The sequence below is a fragment of the Calonectris borealis genome, chromosome 2 (genome assembly GCF_964195595.1).
Source record: "Calonectris borealis chromosome 2, bCalBor7.hap1.2, whole genome shotgun sequence".
NCBI lineage: Eukaryota > Metazoa > Chordata > Aves > Procellariiformes > Procellariidae > Calonectris > Calonectris borealis.
The window spans coordinates 80,883,783-80,904,108 of record NC_134313.1 but is presented as its reverse complement, the minus strand read 5'-3'; the positions used below and the strand labels follow the sequence as shown (position 1 = coordinate 80,904,108).

General features: G+C 48.8%; 1 protein-coding gene across 1 annotated transcript; it reads left to right on the top strand.

Moving 5' to 3' along the window:
- The first annotated feature begins 424 nt into the window (after positions 1-424).
- On the top strand, positions 425-17,557 carry LOC142078371 (serine/threonine-protein kinase SBK2-like). Its single transcript, XM_075140836.1, is given in 7 exon segments — positions 425-598; positions 7,475-7,609; positions 7,611-7,682; positions 7,684-7,710; positions 15,380-15,593; positions 16,354-16,556; positions 16,798-17,557. Coding segments are annotated over 7 exon segments (1,395 nt in total). The 3' UTR covers positions 17,368-17,557.
- Positions 17,558-20,326: the final 2,769 nt, after the last annotated feature.

The window sequence follows — 20,326 nt, the reverse complement described above, 5'->3', positions numbered from 1 at the left end:
AAATGGCTGGTGAGTCTGACTTCCATCCGTGCTAAGACAGTGGTGTCTGTAATAAAGTGAAAGATTGATGAGTATGTAAATAACAGTCTGTTGAGAAAGAGTCAGTGTGGCTTTGTAAAGGGAAATCCTGTGTCATTGCTGTGCTGGGTTCTGTGGGGGTCTCAATACGCCCATGGGTGGAGGGGATCCAGGAGACATAATACATTTGGACTTCCAAAAAGCCATTGACAGGTTCTTCACCAGAAGCTACTACAGGAATTAAGATGCTACAAGGTTGGAGGAAAGGTCCTTTTATGGAATGAAAGCTAAGTAAAGGACAAGAGGCAAAGGGTAGGGTGCACAGGACACTTCTCAGGGTGGAAAAGAACAAGCAGTGAGGATAGCCCAGGGATCGCTCCTGGGACTAGTTTTATTCAGTATCTTCATGGATGACCTGGAGAAGAGACTGAACTGTGATATCTCCAAGTTTGAGAATGATACTGACTTTCCTTGGGTGGTCAAATACTGTTCTGATGGCAAGGAACTTCAGAAGGAGCCCACAAAACTAAGTGGTTGGGCAGAAGAGTGTCAGATGAACTTCAACATAGATACATATAAGGTAATACATTTCTGGAAAATAATCTAGCACAATCCCTAGCTGAACTCAGAGCTCAGATCTGCAGTTGCAGATCAGGAAGGAGATCCTGGAGTCATCATTTATTACCCTATATGATGGGCTTATGCAGCAGCAGCCTAAATAAATGTTGGGCATCATTGTCAAGAGTATTTAGAGTTAGACAGAGGGTGCCATTTTAGCACTATATAAAACCTCCATGCATTCTGATCTTGAGCAGTGGGGGCTGTTCCGTTCTCAAGAAAGACATGGTGGAGTTTGAGAAGGCACAGTGAAGGGCAACTACAGCAATCAAAGGGATGGAATAGTTGCTTTATGGGAACTATGGAACGGGCTGCAGCTCTTCAGTTTGGAGACAGGAAGGCTGGGAGAAGTTATGAGTGAGGTTTATAAAATCTAGAAGGTAGTGGATAAGGTGAATGCAGATGTCCTTCACCAAATTCTGCAGCATGAAGCTGACAGCTTCCCTCAGTTACCAAAGAATTGTTTTCTAAAAGGCTGGCTTGCTGCCCGCTGCTCTGATACCATTCCACAGACAATGCACATGCAGGTGGCCCTTGAAGAGAAAGGACAGATAATGCAGCATGCTACTGCTTAGGGCCGGCATCCACCCCTTCTCTGGAAATCCTCTGTCCTGTGAGGTCTCTGTTCCACCCAAGGCAAACTCCTTCCCATCTTACCTCCTCAACCCATCTGAAAGCTGTCACCCCAGCAGAGGGAGGCCGCAAAGGTGACAAGCTAGCCCAGGACAGACAATCACTCGCCAGCTATTTAAATAGCAGCTGTGGGGCTGATTTGGGAGAAGTGGTTGGAAAGCAGGGCAATGGAGCTTATTGCCTTGCTAGCTTTGCCCAAGGGGTGCTGTAGCATATTCGTGCCACCACAGCATTTCATTAGTGGAATGAATGAGAACAGCTGAACCAGACCAGAATAAAACACCGTTTAATGCTATCCTGGCTGTGAGACTGTCCAGTGGCAAATTCCTTGTGGAAGGTATAAGAGCAAGGAAGTATGTAGTAAATCCCCCAAATATTCTCCTAGCTTCCAGCAGTCTGAGACAGATGTTGAATCTTTGTATTTAGTTGTGCTTTTCTTCCACAGCGTCTCCATCCAGTTATTTTATGAAACCACATAAACATTTATTACCCACGCTCTCCTGAGGCAAGGTGTCCATGGCTGAAGGCGTGCTGCATGAGGAAGCCTTGTGTTTGTTTTGGACCTGCCTCTAGTTCTTGTGTCTTGTCTTTTGAAGAGACAGTGAGCAGTAATTTATTTTCATCTTATTTATTCCCCTCCAGGTTTTATTATACCTATTTATTATAGCTATTACAGCTTCTCTTTAGAGAAGAAGGCAGTGTTGCAGACAGCCGGGAGCCCATGTCACTGAGTGTCTTTCAGAGAAAATTGGACAAAACTTTTTTCCAGGAATGACCTTGGCTGAAGCAGCCCCAAGGTGGGCACTGGGAAGCATGAATTGGCCTCAAGAGGAGCCTCCTGGCACCGTGATGCTGCAATGCCCCCAGCCAGCACCAGAGCCCAGCTGACTTATGTGCCCCAAATGTGCACCCACAAGCGCTCCCAGCCCCTGGCCACCCAGACCTGTCAGAAAGCAGGTGCTCGCTGCTGACACCCCATGGGGGGCATCTCCCTCCCTCCCAATTTTGTGGATGGCCCCAGGAGAAGCCCGTGCGCAGTGGGATGCTGACACTGGGGACAATGTCCCAGCAGCAGTGGTCCCTGGGGGGTGGTTGGTGGAAGATGCTTTGCAGGGTGCTGGCCTGCTACCCCATGCAGATGAAGCTGTAGAAATGAGGTGAGGTAGCGCAGGAGGGATCAGTCTTCCTCGGGGAGTGGAAACATCCTTTGCCGTCCAGCCCATTGCTAGAGGCAGACATGAAGCTGCTGAAAAATTGAGTTAGGCAGGAGCCATCATTTTGCTTTGCCCCAAGGGCACTTGATGGCCCTGACCAGCCTCACCTGGGTGTCCATCTGCAACCTTTGCCATGGGACCAGGAGCCCCATTTCATCTCAGCCCTGGGCTTTTAGTCCCTCCTGAGCTTTATCATGGTCTGTCTCCACCTCTTTCATGGCTGTTTCTGGCCATAGATGTTGTTTGTCTGGACCCTGACACATGGACTGACTTCCTGGCTTGACCTCAGACCTGCCTGGCAATCACCAGACTGTGTCTGGCACTGGCTACCACTGCTGGGACAGACCTTGACCCGCAGATCAACTTCTTAGCTGGACCTTGGACCTGCTTTGTCACCAAGAGCTCGCTTGATGATCTGGACTCTCAGCTGAACCCGACTCCCATCCCTGGGCCTGCCCTGCTCCCACATTGTGCTCCCACATTGTGGGACACTATGGGACAAGCCCTGGCTGGTGAGCCCCTGCCCTGCCAGCCTTGTTATGTCCCTTGTCTCCTGGCTCCCTGTCGCTTAGGAGCAGCTGGTCCCTGTCTCTGCCTTGAGAGAAGGAAGCTTTCCCAGCAAAACATGTCCCTGCCCCACCACCCAAGTCCCACTTTTCCTTTGCAAGTCCAGCCTTTTCTCCTGCAAAGCCCCACCGCAACCCTTCCTTCCCCAGGATCTGTCTCCAAGCCATCCAGAGCCCCAGCCAACTCAGCCTGCTGTGATGGCACCATCTCACCAGGCTAGGGTGGGTACTGCAAGATGAGCTGACACTCGGACAGTCCCTAGCTGTACCTGTGGTGACAAATAAGTCATTGGGCTTCAGGGAGAAGGCTGATGTGCATCCTGGATAAGCCCTGGAGGACAGACTGGGAGAGATCACAGCAGAAAAGATTCAAAATACAGATATTGTGAGTCCCTGTCCCTGTGCTGGGGTGGAAGGTCACCATCCCCAAGGCACTCCTTGCTCCAAGGCACTGGGATCAGTGCTTGTGGATACCAATGTATTAGCACTGCCTCTTGCAATCACTCTGCACCCAACGCACCCAACAGCAGCGTGAAGGGAGGACGCTGAAATGGGACTGGGCAGGGTGTTTTGAAGCAGATATGGTGGTCAGCGGGTGACCAGAGGTCTCAGGTGTGAAGGGCTCTGCCAAAGCTGGGGAGCATGGTTGAGAAGCACCTCTGGGGAACAGGGCCTGGGCTCAGCATGAACATGTTGTGTTAGCTGGCAGGCGAGGTGGGACATTGTACGGTACTGTCAGGAAGGCGGCCAGCAGATTCCTCAGCGATGGGGTAGCGCTGAATGACCTCAGAGCACAAATGGTCTGCGCAGCTGGTGGACTCCACTGAGCACCCTGCCTGTGCTGAGGAGAGCTCAGGGCCCCAGCTCTCCGTCCAGGAGGCAGCCCCCACCCTGTAGCACCCTGCAGATTGGCTTGCTTGCCTGTCTGCTGAGGCTGGAGGGGAGGAAAGTGTTGGCAGCTCACAGAATTATTAATAAAAGAACAAGTAGGAAAGCAACAGGGAAAGTCAAAGAGCTATTCCCGCTCCAGCATCAGGCACAAAGCTGGTTCTGAAAAGAGCTGAGCAAAACTGAGTACTGGAAATGCAGGGATCATGACTGCTCTGAAAAGCTGCTTATGGTCAGTTTGAATATATGTAGACAACCTGAGTATTGCCATAGACTACAACATTAAAAGAGCAGTGCCATTGTAGGTCCTGGTAAAGGAGCTTCATGCTCCTATTTCAGCTTTCTCTCACATATGTCCCTGCTGATAAGCCTCCATACCAGAGCGGTGTCAAAGAGTGCTCTCTTGGGTCCAAACGGGCATCAAATCTTCCATCACCCTAGACGCTGTTGGTGCCTTTGGTATACAGCATGGAAACTAAAGAGCCATGTGGGGCTGGGTAACTCTGAAACAGGACTACAGACCTGAGACTGAGAGGACTACAGACCTCTCCACCTAACTCACCTTCTCTGGAAATCACCAGTATCATTAGCCAGGGATATTGCAGAGGAAGGGTTCATACTAAGGCCAACACCTGAGAAACTGTGTGTCCTGCTAGGGGTGTGTTGGAGCAGCCCATCCCCTCAGTGGCTCTTTGGGTACTTGCTGGAGCCTGGTGGATTTCTCTTTGAAGGGGCGGGGTTCCAGTTGCAACCATACATCTGACATATTGTCTGATTTTGAGCACTGACTAATAGGAATTCAACCCTGATCCTTTAGAGTTGTGTACAGTGTGTACTGGAAGAACTGCTGCTATTCTGATGGGAGTGAAATGGGCTGTTGTGTGCATACCAAGGAAGACGGATAAGGGAAGAGAAAGAAGGACTAAAGAAAGAGGTGTGGGAGAGTCCTTCTTGACTAGGTCCCTTCACTGCAGCTGCGTTAGTCAGTCTATTCTTCATGTAGTTGTCACTGCTATGACTTTGTGACACTGGCTGCCACATCTGGCTCTAGAGCATGTTCATGTTCCATTATTTTTCTGTGTGCTGCCTATTCTGAGCCAGGCATGCAAGGGACAGGATACTTATCATGCTAAACCCAACAATAATTCAGAGAAGGAAAAGAATGCATTTTCATAAAGTATTTGTTGTTAGATATCATAGGCTATCCCCAATGCTTGTGTGCGTCACAAAGCATAAGCATGCACCTGAAAGGAGTCTTTGCAGTGGACAATATTAGGCAATCTGAACAGAAGTGCCATTAATACCCACGTGAAATTCCTCCCCTCTTCCACTTTTCCTCTTCCGTTCACCTCCAATGGTTGCCTACAGAGTTTGCCTGAAGGATGTGTAGAGACCCGCAACCAACCTTGACTTACTGCTTTTTGCAAGATTCTTTGTGGGTCTGCTTACGGCGCTGAAGGCAAATTGTTCTGCATGGCTGGAGACAGCGTATCCTCAAGTCCACAGCCTGGGACCAGCTTTCCGAAAGACAAAGGCAGTCTTGGTTACATCATATTTCCAGCTCTGCCAGTGTTGACTTTGACCAACATCTTGGTTGCCAGCAGGACAAAATGTGTGCAACATGAGTGAGATAGGTGTAGGTGTTAAATTACAGAGGTCCTGAAATGCACAAATGCTGACTTCATTAGTAGGACAGCAAGCCCTAGGACCTCCAACAGCTGCTCTGTGCCCAGTCCTCAGGGAACAGAGAGCAGGGAGTCTCACACACATGTGATATGCAGTATGTGACATTTTCCCTGTGTCATGGGAATGCGTGACAAGCCCTGCAGCTGTAGTGTCAGATGAAGTGCAGGTAGGGGGCAAGCCCTCAGCCAATTACTTCTTGTTGGCGCACTGCAGGCAAGTCTGTGAAAGAGGTCCCTTTTCTGAGCCAAACCACACAGCAGGTCCCACTCTCAGTAGGAATGGAAAACGTAAGAAATCTGTCTCTTAAAAAATTAGCTGGAAAATCAGGAAGACTACTGTGTTTTGTTCCTAGATCTGGAAGCAGGTTTGAGCTAGAGATTGGAATGGAGGAGAGAGGGACTGGGGAGTCAGGGCACCTGGGCTCCTTTCCCAGCGTTGTCTTGTACCTGTGATTTCAGGCAAGTCCCCAGAGACATTTCTTAGTTCGACTTCTGACTTGTGTCTCAAGTAGAGACAACAGTCTCATCCATTCTGTCCCCCAGAAGACCAGGTAATACAGGGGCCATGTTCCTCGGGAGCAGTGGTTACACTACACCATACTTAGGTGTAGTGTAGGTTTCTCCTATACACTCGCACCGCCTCCAGCTCTAATGTTCCTGCCTGTAGGAACATTACTTTGCAATGTGCAAAGTCCCAAACACCAGAGCACGCTTCAAGAATGAGTGTGAAGGGGCAGCCTTGAATGGCACAAGACCTTTAGGTCGTCAGCACCATAGCCTCACTCCCCACTTCTTATCCAGGGACAGCTGGGAGCCTGGCTCTGGTACTTCTCTTGCCCTCTGATTTGCACATCTTTGAGCGGCAGCAGACTTGCCCTTCACAGGTCTGTGTCTGCATCTCACCTTACTGCTCCTATGCGGGGCAGAGCACTGAGTGACAAGCCCTTGGTGTAATTCCCCTCCCTTCAGAGAGCAGGGAAGAAGGTTCAGTCCTGTGCTGGAGACGCAGAGTACTTAGAGTTATGGGGGCTGCTCTGTTCTCCTCTGTTAGAGTGTCTTTCACCTCTGTCGTCTCTTAGTCTTCCTCACCATACTGTGCCCCCGGAGGGAGCGCAGAGGCTCATCAGGTGCTTAAGCCTTGCAGGTCCCCTGCACGGCTCCAGCTCTAGGGAAGAGGGAGGCCAGTGGCACAAGAGTGTCACAGCTGCATGCATCACTACTTCCAATATACAAATTGATCCACCTCCTTGTGACCAAACCCCTGTGCCTCAGAGCCAAGGGCTAGGACCTGCATGGTGTCAGTGTCCCCAGGGGTTACTTTCCTCTCCACACTCAGGTGGAAGAAAGAGGACTCTGGTGCAGGAATATAGTCTGGGTGGAGCTACTGAGAATAGGTGAAATGCCTGCAAGTCATTGTAGTTACCACTAATAATTTCACCTTCTCCGTAACGCTCTGTAGTGCTGGTGTGCGTGAGGAACCTAACCCACTGGGCCCCATGAAGGGACCTTGAACCAGTTATGGTTTGTGCCTGGTCTCCAATGCTCACTGACACAGGCAATTGTGACTGACATGTCTTTGGCCCCTTTGGTGGCCAAGAGCAAGCGCTGGAAGCTCACGGTCGTTTTGAGCCCTGCCATCACGGCCGTACCCCAGATCAAGGACCATGCACCAGCCCAGGGAGCTGCTTTGCTCCTTCAGCTGTAATGAGAGCCCAAGCTGGAGGGAAGGGCTGAAAAGGGTGGGTCTGCCGAAGAGTCCCTGGGGCTTATGATGGTATGGCTAGCACAGAAAGAACAACCCCACCCCGATCCTGGCAACACCTCCCCCTCTGTAAATGGGGCAGATGGATAGCCCCCTTCCTCCCCCTGTTCCCCCTCTTTTCTTCCCTCCCAGAGGTCACCTTCAGCAGGGAGGCAGTGTGCCCCCAGGACCAGAGACATGGGGAAGGGGCGGAGCGTCACGCTTAGCCCCGTAATGCCTGGCAGCCCCCTCCGGCTGCTCGGCGCAGGCTGAACCCAGCCCAGAGGCTGCAGCGGGGGAAGCGAGGCAATCCACGGCCGGCCGTCAGTGCTGCGCTGCTGGAGAAGGTGAGAGGCTGGGTATGGACGGGGAGGGAGCGTGGGAAGAGAAGTTACAGCCGTGGCAGGATGAAGGAGACTGGACAGGCACGTAAAAGGGCACCCACCCCTCACAAACCCGTTTTGGAGACTCCGGCGTAGCGTTCCAGCAGAACGTGGAGGGCACCCATTTCCCACACCTGGTTGATGGTGAGCTCGTTAGGTGGCTCTGCCCCAGAAGGCTGCTTTGTGTCCGGTTGTGTCCAGTGGGATGGTGCCCCGGTACCGGCTGGTTGGTTGGGAGGAGGGTGTGATGGGGCTTGGTCCCTGCGAGATTGCTGCCGATTTCTGTCCGAGGAGGCTGCTGTGCGGAGATTGTGGTATACTGCTTGCTGGGAGAGGCTTACGGGGCCATCTCCGGGGAGGCTGTTTCTGCCCCAGAAGTGCAATACGCAGTTCTGCTAAGGGGACAGTCATGCGGTTCTCCGCAGTGAGATTAAGCACTAGCCTGCTGACCAGTTTTAGAAAGAAGCTCATAAATCTATCAGCAATAAGGCCCGAAACAACCACTGTGATAATCTGTTCTGATCCCTTGCCTGTATTAAACGTGGTTTGCACTAGAGTGGACCTTTTACGGAAAAAAAAAGCGGCACTCTTGAGTTAAATGTTCCAGAGATGGAAGGATACTCTTCCATACTGTTTGATAAGATTTTTAGGGGCAAATATCCTTCTTCACAAAATCTGCACTGCAATTGAGGTCTGAAATGGCCTTATTTCAGCTTCAGCTATTGGTTCTATTATAATGCTTTTACTTAATTGGGAGAGCCCTCTTTAGTGAAATTCTAGTACCCACAAAGGTACACACAGATGACAGAGTCACTTCTTCGCTATCCATTTGATAAGCTAAAAAGACTGCTTCCTTGGAAGTTTCCCCTGTAATTGTCAGCCCTGTTGTCATTCCCATGGTTCTTCTCTGGTCCTTTTTCCTTCAGACTGTGGACACCAGCACTAACTTGCTGAATTGTGGTGTCACCGATACCATTAAAAAGATAGAAAACATCCAATAGCTAATTCTGTTGACCCATCAGCTGGCATCCAGAAGAGTTCGGGAAATTTACCCTAGAGAAACCAGGCTTTCACATCAATGTATTTTTAACATTCCAAAAAACATCATTAAAAAGTAGATAAAGAAGAATGCAAAGCAGAGCAAATGGAAGGAATGCATTTCTAATAAAAATACAAAGTCCACTGGTGCATGATATTCTCAGTTCTAGTGCAGAAGTCATTAGCAAGTGGCCACTCTTCAGAAATACAGCTTTTCTAACTCAGCTGATTTTCAGAGATTAAATTTCAGACTGTCTCACGGCATCTGTGTGTAGGAACCTCTGCAGAAACTACAGTTCACTGTAAGAGGCACATCATCTCAGAACAGATCTCTTCTTTTGTTGGGATCTATCTTAGTCTATGTAAAGCTGAACGGCTATATCTGTTTTTCTGTTTACAGTGAACCTTAGTTTCTTAATTTAGCATCTAGAAAATGCTAGTTTGCCTCTCACTGCTGATGTTTCCTGCATCTGATGCTTTTTGGGCATTCTCTTCAGCAGAGTGAATGCAGAAGTGGAATCTGCAACATCAGTAACCCCTGTGCCGTTATTCTCTTAGACTTGTATCTGTATCATTAAGATGTGTATCTATATCACTGTAGATTATTTCTAGTGCAATTCTGTATCATCCTACATATTAAGGCCTGCAAAGGAAGTGAGGCTATACCAGATCTACATTTCTGGGTTTACACAGTGCCCATTTTATCTACAAAGCAGCATGAAGAACTTAGATTTGTCTGATTAATATGACATTTCATTTTTTTTTCCTGTCACTTAATGCCAGACTAAACTCCTGACTTCTTTGGTCGTTTGAAACACTTTTGTATGTGTGTATGTGCATGCACTAGTTTTATCAAGCAATGCATTATCTACCCAAATCCATTTTGTGTCATTTGCAAACATTTTCTGAATGGTTTCAGTGCTTTCTTCTAGATCATTGACAAAGGTGAAAGTATTATAACAGAGTCAGGATTTAACAAAATTAATTGTGTAGTGTAAGGACACCAATAAAATACGACAATTTCCACTATACTGGGCTTATTTTTAAATCCATTAAAAACGTGTGGCTTATTGATTTTGAGCAATGCCAGGATGAATTTGTACAGATAGCTTTCCCAGTGAATGGGATGTTTCTGGCAGGTGCTGTATGAACCAATATTGGGCTGAGAACTGCTCCAAACTCCCAGCAACGATTTAGAGGTTGATGGGAAACCCCTGCAGGGAGGGTCCTTACACAGCCCCTAGACAGAAATGAACACGGTGGTTTGATAAAAACGGAGACACCAAGTGATCTGAATTACTTGATACACTAAGTCCATTTGAGCAAAATGTGCTTTATCAAAGGTGGTGCAAAGTATTCAGGTAGAAACAAGGCAGGCAGCACCCAGAAAGGGACGTGAAGAGGAAGTGGAGTTTTTCCCAAACTGCCCTGCCCCCCCCCCCCCCCCCGTGTAATTTGGAAAAACTCTGGAGTCATAATGGATGTATAAGGTAGTGCAGCTTCTCAGTGTGGCGTTCCTGCAAAAAGAGATCTTGGGGCCACAGCATGAGGCAGAGGGTGATTCTAGCTGAATGTGTCCCAGGAGGCATTCCCCCAGGAGCAGTCGGTGTTTTAACATGGGGGGCAGGAAAAATGGTGAGGCTTCAGAAAAGAGCCATGAAACAGATCTGAGAGCTGGACAAAAGATCTTGGTTTGAGAATTGGACAGAAGGTTGTTTGAAGGCATTTAACCAATAAGAAGACTGAGAGGCGTCTTGATCAGAGAGCATGGAGATGTTTATTCAAAATTCAAAATGTGACTACAATTTCTGGAAGCATCCTATCTGTTTTTAAACTAACTGATGTGGGCACTAGAGAAGTACAGTGTGCCAGATGGTTTGTGAAGCCTAAGTAAAGTGTTGGTTAAATATATAACCTGAGTTTCAGGCTATACGCTGCTAGTTTTACTCAATCTAAGTAGTTTAAAATAAGTTCTCATAGGCTGTGGTCGTACCTCTGACCACCGTACATGTAAACCCTGTAAGAGTCAGGAGAAATATAACAGGCACTAAAAAACCTCTTTCTCTAGCTGAGAAACTTCAGCAGCAGGTTAGGTAAATTTGAATTAGGATATCATATAAATATGTAAGAGCAAGAATGTTAACACTGGCTTTTATAGTTGACCAAAGTTTGTCTTTGGATCAAGCCTGCATGACTTTTTTTAAGAGGTGCCCCAAATGTTGTTGGTTATTTGGTTTGGGTTAAAGCTCTGTAGAAGGTCAGACAAGAAAATGGTCCCTACATGCCATATGCTCAAGGCCATTTTTAATGGAGCATCTTTGATATGAGGAGAGGCTGAGACAGCTGAAACTCTTCAGCTTGGAAAAAAGAAGGCTCAGAGGGCATCTTATCGGTGTATATAAATACCTGATGAGAGGGAATGAAGAAAAGGGAGCCAGACTCATCTCAGTAGTGATCATTGACAGGACAAGAGGCAATGTGCACAAATTAAAACACAAGGAATTCCATCTAAACACAAGAAAACATGTTTCTGTTTTTTTTTTATTATTCTGAGGATGGTCAAGCAGTGTGATAGGTTGCCCAGAAAGATTGTCGAGTCTCCATCTGTGGAGATATTAAAAACCTGACTGGACACCTTCCTAGATAACCTGCTTCAGCTGACGCTGCTTGAGCAGGGGAATTAGATTAGATGATCTCAAGAGATCCCTTCCAGCCTAAACACCTCTGTGATTCTGTCATCATAGCACCGTCTCTGTTACACAGAGATTACACTGTCTTTGGTTCTTGACATGTATGAAGTGTTTTTCTGGACCAAATATATTAATTATTTTGGTTGAAGAACCAGAATAACATTGCCTGGACTAAGACACTGTATCTCCATAGGCGAGGTCCTCCTCAGCTTCTCAGGAAGTTGAGAAGCATCTCCCGATGGTGGAAAGGATGTGAATTTCTTGCTGCTGTAATTAGAGACTCTTTTGGGGAATTAGGGTTTCTCACACGTTGACAGCCAAGAAACAGGACCTCTAGCAGGGATGAAGCACAGGAAGGATAGTGGAGGAAAGAACAGTTTTGAAAAGGACCCTGCCTGCTGCCTTCAATACAGCACAGCCAAATGATGAGTGCATCCTGGCCAGGGTCTTGGTGGCCTCCTCCCCAGTGCTTGCAGTGTCACTCTGCAAAGGGCACTCTAGAAGGTAACAGAGGTAGGTGCAGAGCAGCCAGGCACTCTCTATTCAGTGGTGACCCAAATTTGGCCCTCGCTTAGCTTCCTAGCTAATGGCAGTGGTATCTCAGAGAAAGACCTGAGAACTTTGGCTGTTTCCTGAAGTATGGACTGCATCCTGTGATCAATTTCCTCAAGGGCAGCAAGAGCCAAAGCCTGCAAACTGTTCTGGAGTGACTGCAGCTGGGGCATCCTTCATATGGAGCCCTGATCAGACCCACAAGATTGTCACTGTCCCTCGAGACACTCTACCCATATCCCCTGGCTGATCTATTTTTCCAAGCTGGCTATTTCACTTTGATGCTCTGCTCTATACCCAGACAATCTGCCCTCCCATGCCAGTGGGGCCATGCATGGAAGTAAGGATCCTTGCCACCTATATGGCAGTTCATTTGGAACGTGGAGTGGAAGGACACAAGAGTTTTTTGGATTTTTTTTATTGCAAAAGCTTATGGACTGAAATGTTTTGACTCCCAAAGCTGGAGGGAGAACCAAGAATATACAGAGAAGCATATCCTCCCATTGACAAAAGTAAGTTTTCACACAGTAAATGGGAGAGAAGTAATGAATCATATAAAAAATAGAATAGATGAATCACATGATAAATAATTCAATACAAATAAGAACAGATTAATGAATAGATATTTGAAAATTATATCACTATTGGATAATACATTAAGTGGATGCAGCGAGAAGATTCTAACCTTTGGGTTAGATAGCACTAACAGGTGGCCAGCCTACAAGGGAAGAAATTTTATCTAACTCAAGTTTGAGAAATTAGGTTATCTGAGAAGATCGTGAACCATTTGCTGACAAGAACTTGTATATGACGATGAATTTGATATAGGAGAAACACTGTCTTATAGAAGAGTGTTTTTTTTTTTTCCACAAATATAAATCTAATGTGTTCTGCACAAGACAAGCAGACATCTCTCCTGTTGTTCCACTCCTTATTTAGTGTGGCTTTAACCAATCTAATATCAAGGGGAGGTCTATGTCTTTCAAAGGTCTATGACATTTTAAGTTTTTTTCTCTATATTCCTAGCTAGGACTCTTTAAAAGGCTTTTTCAGCTATTTGTTTTAACACCTAAATGTGGCAACACCGTTTTGGAAATGTCAGTGGCAGAGTGGGTCCATTTGCGGGTTCTGTGATGCCCTTGCTGTATGGAATTTTGCAAGCTGTGCTGGCTGGGCAGCAAACAGGAGGACATCAAAGCAAAATCTCTAAAATACTTTCCAGACCGTCTTTCCCTGTAAGTTTCTCCCCAGCCTTCCATTAATCCCCTCCCATGCACGCACTTGTTCATTGTTGAACTCCCTACAGACTGTACTAACTGTGACTGCTGTTGGCTTTCACGCCAAGCCAAAGCCTTTGCAGAAAAGTAGGGCCAATTACCTGGTACTTCTGAACTGGGTAAGATTTAGCAATGTAGACTAGGAGAGAAGGGAAGGGAAAAGAAGGGGAACTCTCCCGCAAGTAGTCCCAGTCTCCTGTACAAATCCAGGAGAGTTTTTGTAGTTTTCCTAGGTTTAAATAATTCTGTTGCTAAATTACTGGATTCTTAAGAATGACCAGATTTAGCAGCACTGGGGGCTGGAAGTTGAAGGAACTGTAATAAGCTCTGGTCACAGATAGAGCAATGTAAAAACTAAGGGAAAAGGCTTCATTCTTTCTGCTCCCACTCATATTCCCAGGATGCCATCTTCCTTTTTAGCAACGTGAGGTCCTATTCCCTCCCCCAAAAGGCATCATGTGAGTCAGAATGTTTCATGGGAAGAGATCCTGAGTTTGTAGGTGAGAGCAGGTGAGCCACTGGTTTTACACCGGAGCTCTGTCTCACTGCACACTGTTTAAGACACATCCAAGAATGCTGCAACCCTCAGTCTCTTGGGTTGCATCCTGGGCTGCATTAGGCAAAGTGTTACCAGCAGGTTGAGGGAGGTGATCTTTCCTCTCTACTGAACACTAGTGAGGCCACATCTGGACTAGTGGGTCCAGTTCTGGGCTCCTCAGTAGAAGAGAGAGATGTGGACATCCTGGAACGAATCCAGTCCATGAAGATGTTTAAGATATTGGAGCATCTCTCATATGAGGAGAGGCTAAGAGAGCTGGGACTTGTTTAGCCTCAAGGGGAGAAGGCTTGAGGGGATCATCTTATCAATGTGTATAAACACCTGTAAAAAAGACACTGCCAGAGTCATCTTAGTGATATTGAGTGACAAGACAAGAGGCAGTGGGCCTGAAACACAGAAAACACAGAATTTCTATTTAAGCATAAGAAACAACTTTTTTACCATAAAGGTGATCGAACACTGGAACAAGCTGCCCAGAGCAGTTGTGGAGTCTCCATCCTTGGAGATATTCAAAGCTGGACTGCACACAGTCCTGAGAAACCTGCTCTAGCCTACCTTCCTCTGAGCAGGAGGTTGCACTAGGTGACCTCCAGAGGTGCTCTCTGACCTCGACCATCCTCTGACTCTGGTTCTGTGACCTTGCTCCAAAGCCAGGAGGGGCTCCCAGGCCTGGGGTGCCTGTGTTCAGAGCACAGGGAGGTAGTCAGGGAAGAGTGCTGCCACAGGTGCCTTAAAATGCTGCCTTGTAGCTGGCTGGGGGGCCTGAAAAAACATTTCTCTGAAATGGGTCTGAAGCAGCTGGCTGTAGCTCAAAATGCCGTTGATGTCCGAGCTTCCTTCCTGCCTAAGTTTCTTGGCTGCACAGATGAGTGACTTTGGGTCAGAAATGTCAGCAGGCGTGTGAGGTACTGAGCTCCCTTTGACTTGCAAGGAGCACACTGCCTCTGACTAGTAATCTCTTTTTTGTCGTGGGCTAGCTGTGCCTCTGCCTAAGGTGCAAGTCTGTCTCTGCTGCTACCTCAAGGACTTTCTTCAATAAGCAGTAGGGGTGCGTTTCTGAGCTGAGAGGCACAGCCTTGCTGCAGTGGGCTAAGGAGAGCAAGAGGACTGGGTGATGCGTGATAATCCAGGACTGTTAATGTTTTGCTTGTTGCCTAACACCTTGGAGACTAGAATAAGAGGAGGCCTGGAAGGCCAAGCTGTAGTACAGCTGACAGAGAAAGGTGATCCAGGTCTTTGAAATGAGAGGCCCAAGGGACTACAATTAGAGAGTCAATCATCTGTCTCGAGGCCAGAAAGGATTAGAAGGCTGAAGGAGGTTCCCTTCAATACAGGGACCTTTTATATGATGAGGGGCCTTGCCCAGAGGTGTACTGTATAAAAGCACAAGCTCAACTCTAGCACAGCTGCGAGAGCGCTCAGGCTCCAAGTGGCAGAAATATCCCCTGCCATGGCATGGTTTGCGTGGTGTGCCCGGTCTGGTTTTCTCTGTGCATGTTGTAATGTTCCTGACTCAGGCTGTGGTGTTTCTGCAGCACTCAGCAATGGCCGAGAGCTCATCTGCGCCTGCGGCAGCGGCAGGGACAGCGGCACCAACCGTGCTAGACGAGCTCCTGGAGATCACAGCTCAGAGCCTGGTGCGCACCGAGGTGGCCGAGCACTATGAGGTTATTCGGGAGCTGGGCAGGGGCAAGTATGGCCACGTGATGCTAGTGACCCACAGGCAGAGAGGTAAGGAACCAACCGTGCCCTATGAGCTGCTGTGCCTTGCCTCCTCTCCACTCGCCAGGGCGCTGGGTGGGCTGGTGGCTCCTTGGGGCCAGGCACCAGGCACGGTCGGGGGTCCACAGGAAGACCGGCAGGACAGGGACCCCCCCAGCCAGGGACTGTCCCATTGCACCCAGCCAGGGAGCAGGTGGTGCCAGGGGGCAGGCCAGAACATCAGGCAAGGTTATAGGATGAGGCAGGTCCAAGGTCAAGCTGGGAAGTCAATCCACAAGTCAGGATCAATAGGGTTCATGGCTAGGCACCGGCATGGATGTGATATAGCTGGAAACCAGCACTCGCACCACACAACTCAGACAGGGAGCCCAAGCCTGAGCTTATATGGTGCCCTAAGTCCCATGGACAGAGGGTGTGAGTGGAGGTCCTAGGTGTGGTTGGCCAAGGCCATTAAGGCCTATGAGTGCCCACAGGGCGCTGACACTACTCTTCCCCAGTAGTCCCAGCTCAGACTGATGGGCCCACGTAGCCTGAATTTCCCTTGCTCTGCCCAGTGCTCCTGTGCACGCACTGACTGGCTCAGAACTCACACCAGCGGCAGTGCCTGCTCCCAGATCTGGTGTCCACAGGCTGTATCCACACAGAGCTTCGGGCCAGAGACCCCTCTGTGGCTGTGAGTGTCCGGCCCCATGGCTGCTCATTGCCCTCTCTGTCTGGCCCTGGTGTGAGTGATTTTCAGGGGAGTCTAACCCTCTCTCCCCGTCCCCAGGGACTCCTATGGCTCTCAAGCTGCTACCCAAAGCCAGTACCAAGCTGCACACCTTCCTGTACGAGTATTGCGTGGCTCTCTCCCTCGCCACCCACCCTGCCATCATCGGCATGTTTGGAATTGCCATCGAGTCCAGCCAGTACTATGGCTTCCTCTATGAACCAGCACTGCACAAAGACCTCATCTCTATCATCAAACCTCGGGTGAGTGAGGCCATGGGGCCTGGGACTGTAGTGTTTGGCCCTTGTGCAGACTGGCTGGGTTGGAGGGAGGGAGATAAAGGCAATGGGCTGTGGGTCTCTCTGGGGTCTACAGCAGCTTCAGGCTTGCAAGACCAGAAATGAAAAGGTCTTGCCAGTGCAGAGCATGCAGGTGAGAGCCCCGCTGGCAGGGCTGCCAAGGTGCCCTGCATGTGCCGTACCGCCTGTCTCTCTCCCTGTGCAGGACGGCATCCCCGAGCCAGCCGCTAAGCAGTGTGCCAAGCAGCTCGTGAGTGCGCTGGAGTTCATCCACAGCCGAGGGCTCGTGTACCGTGATGTCAAGCCTGAGAACGTGCTGCTTTTTGATCCCGAGTGTCGGCGCATCAAGCTGACTGACTTTGGGCTTACGCGGCCCAAGGGTACCAAGCTCAAGCTGGTGGCTGGGGTAATCCCCTACACCGCCCCCGAGCTGAGCAAAACCGCTGATGCCCAGGGGGTGCCCATCGACACCAGCTTGGATGCCTGGGCCTTTGGCGTGCTGCTTTTCTGCCTGCTGACTGGCTACTTCCCCTGGGAGCAGAGCCTGCCAGATGACCCTTTCTTTGAGGACTTCATGCTGTGGCAGGAGACAGGCCTGGAGGAGGACCTGCCCCGCCACTGGAAACGCCTGACGGCTGAGGCCGCCCTGATGCTGCGGAGCCTGTTGGCCCTAGATCCCGCCAAGCGCGGCCCCGTCAGCGGGGCGCTGCGCTACGTTGATTGCCCTTGGCGGCTGGAGGACAAGCGCAGCGAGGAGGCTGCGGTGAAGCCCTAGAGCCCGCTCCCCACGGGGCGAGGGAAGGCGGGTCTCACCCTGCAAGGGGCTTCAGGGTCTGGGGCACCACGGTGGCCCGGGTGTGAGAGGCCATGGTGCCCAGAGAGCAACTTCTCTGCAGCACTGCCCCTACCAACATGGAGCCAGGCTCCTTCCCCAGCTGATGGTCCTCACCCCATGGCTCAGTGCTTCCCAGTGCCACCTCCTTGTGCTTCCTTGGGGCTTGAAAACGTCTCCTTTCTATTGGAAATGACTGTCCATGTGTGAAGCACCCACTCGCTTCCTGGTCACAGGAACGCCAGTTTTTTTCTAGGGGCTGCAGCACCTGCCTTGTCTCGAAATAGAGAAAAATATGTACTTTTGTGTTTCTGTATGTGGCTTTTTTTCCCTCAATAATAAAATGCCTGTGGGGGCCCGCTTGCTGTGGGAGTGCAGGGGCATGACAGAGCCTGCAGCCATCTCAGGACAACCTGCGCAAGGCAGGGACCACCCCTGGATGCTGCCTGGACCTCCACCAGGACCCTTGAAGGGTGGCTTCAGGCCAGTGGGGTGGAGGTGCTGGGGAGTCCCCAGCATGTGGCTGCAGATGGTAGCTGGGGACTGATGGTGGCATTGAGAATGTGGTGGGAGCCATGGAAGTGGGGTGTTGGAGAAAGCTACAGGGAATCGCAGGCCCTGTAACCTGCCCACTGCCATGCATTTCTTCCCATTTCCTTGTGTTCAGGACCAGGTGAGAGATGGGCTCTTCTGGGCAGAGGGTTGTTAGCAGCAGGAGTCTCAGTGTGAGTTTGCACAAGTCCCCATCACTCAGGAAAATGGCCTTCTGCAAACACCGACAGCCCTGCTGAAGCACAATTCACCCCTTTCCTCTTCGAGTGGCTTAGGTGCAAGTGGAAAGGTGAGCTCACTGCCACGAACATCCACGTGTATGATTCAGCTGAGAAGACAGTAACACTGTGAGGATGGTTGGCCTGGGCGTCACTGGGAAAGGCTAACAGAGGAGCTGTAACCACAGGTTGCATAAATTTAGCCATATGAATAACCCCAGCAAAATTCCTCTAGCGATATCTCCCAGCAGCCTACACCGTTGCCTTGCTCTCACTCCTCATCCTCCTCCAGACTGACTGCTCCCTCCTCATAGAGCCAGCCCCACTCTGTATGAGCCTCCACTACCACTTCTTCCCTGCTCCTATTCTCCCGAATCCTTCAGTCCCAAGGAACCATTTCCAAGACTATCCAATGCCAGTCCAAGCACATCTCCTCCCTTGTACTGCCTTCAGGTCCTAAGAGAATGTCCTTCATGCTCTTTTAGATGCCTGGTTACCCCTCTAGAAGACCTTCCTTCTTCCATTTCCTATCACCACTTTAATCCTTCCCCAGCCACACACCTCTCCTAATCCCCCAATGTCCTTCTAGGTGCACATTTTAATCCTGGAAAGAGGTAGCAAGGACAGAATTAGAGGTTAGAAGCTCTTCTTTCTTTGCTACCTCTTTCCAGTCCCCAGGATTATGCTGTTGGTAATTCCTTCCAGCTCTTAGCTTGATCCTATTGCTGGAAACGTCCCCAGCTCAGTTCCCATTCTCATTGGCTTTGTAACTTCTAAAAATGCACTATTCCAGCCCCACTCTAAAGAGGCTTTTCTTTCACCTCAGATTCTTTCCTACACACACTCTTCTGTAGTTCCCCAACCTCCAGCTCTCTTTTTCCAGCTTCTTCTCACCCACTGGCATTTTACCATTACTTACCTTCCCCACTAACATTCCCTTTCTACTACCCATCACCTGGTAAACACCTTTTGCCCATTCCTCTTTCAGCAACATCACCTCCATGCTACTCTTTTGTACTTTTCCTGCTCCCTACATCACTTATGCCTTGTGTCTTCCTTCTAGCTCCCCAACCTACTTTATCAACCAGCATCATGCTCAACCTATTCAAGATACAGTTTTCTTCTGTCCGCTTCCATCTCTTAGAATCTTTCATTACCCAAAAACGTAATAAATGTTGCTCAACTCTGGCCCGCTGAGATTTGGCTTTAATTACTCTTTGATTACTGTAGGAATAGCAGAGGAGTGTTAAGGTACCAACACAGTTCCTGTATTTAAAGTGGAGAAGCCCTAAGACCAATGGAACTATAGACCAGGTAGCTGACAACTATCCAGTGAAAAATAACAGAAAATCTGAAACAGATGCTTGCTAATAGAGAATTATAGAACAGAAATGTGGCTTTTTGGAATGTGACGCTCAGCATTCTGTGTGATAATAAAGTTGTGTTTGCTAAAGTAAATTCATAGCATTATGGTACACAATTTTTGTGAGGCATGACCTATGGATATAAAGAAAACTACAGTATGCTGTATTGATTAAAAAGATGTACTATGCAAAGTCAATAAAGCATACATTAAGTGAACTGACTATGCAAAGGCAATAAAGCATACATAAGTGAATTGAGGACAAAAGAAATAATTGTCAGTTGGGAATGCTCTTTGGCTATTTTGTTTGGTTTCTGCAAGGATCAATAGTTGAATGGAAACTGGTCAACATTTCCATCCATGATTTGAAGGTAAATACAAAACCACTGCAGGTAAAACCCTGCAGATGACACAAACATGAATCGGGTGATAAACAGCAAGAGGAACAGGCCACTCAAAGAGATCTGGGTAACTGGGTAAGTTGGGTGTATTCAAACAACATACATTTTCTAACAGGCAGGAGAAATGTATTCAGGTAGGAACACGTAGGAATAAAAGCCATCCTTATAGAAGGACCCCTGAAAAAACTTTGCAAGTCATAGAGGATACACAGGATCGTGTGAGTTCTCATTGTGTTATTCTGTCAAAAAAGGCTAAGGACTCCTTGTGCAGCTAAAAAGGGGCAGACACTCAAGGTGGTCAAATCTCCAGCAAAGGCAGCTAACAAGATTCCTGCTGGCCTAAATAGAAGTGTGGGAAGTAGGAGTGA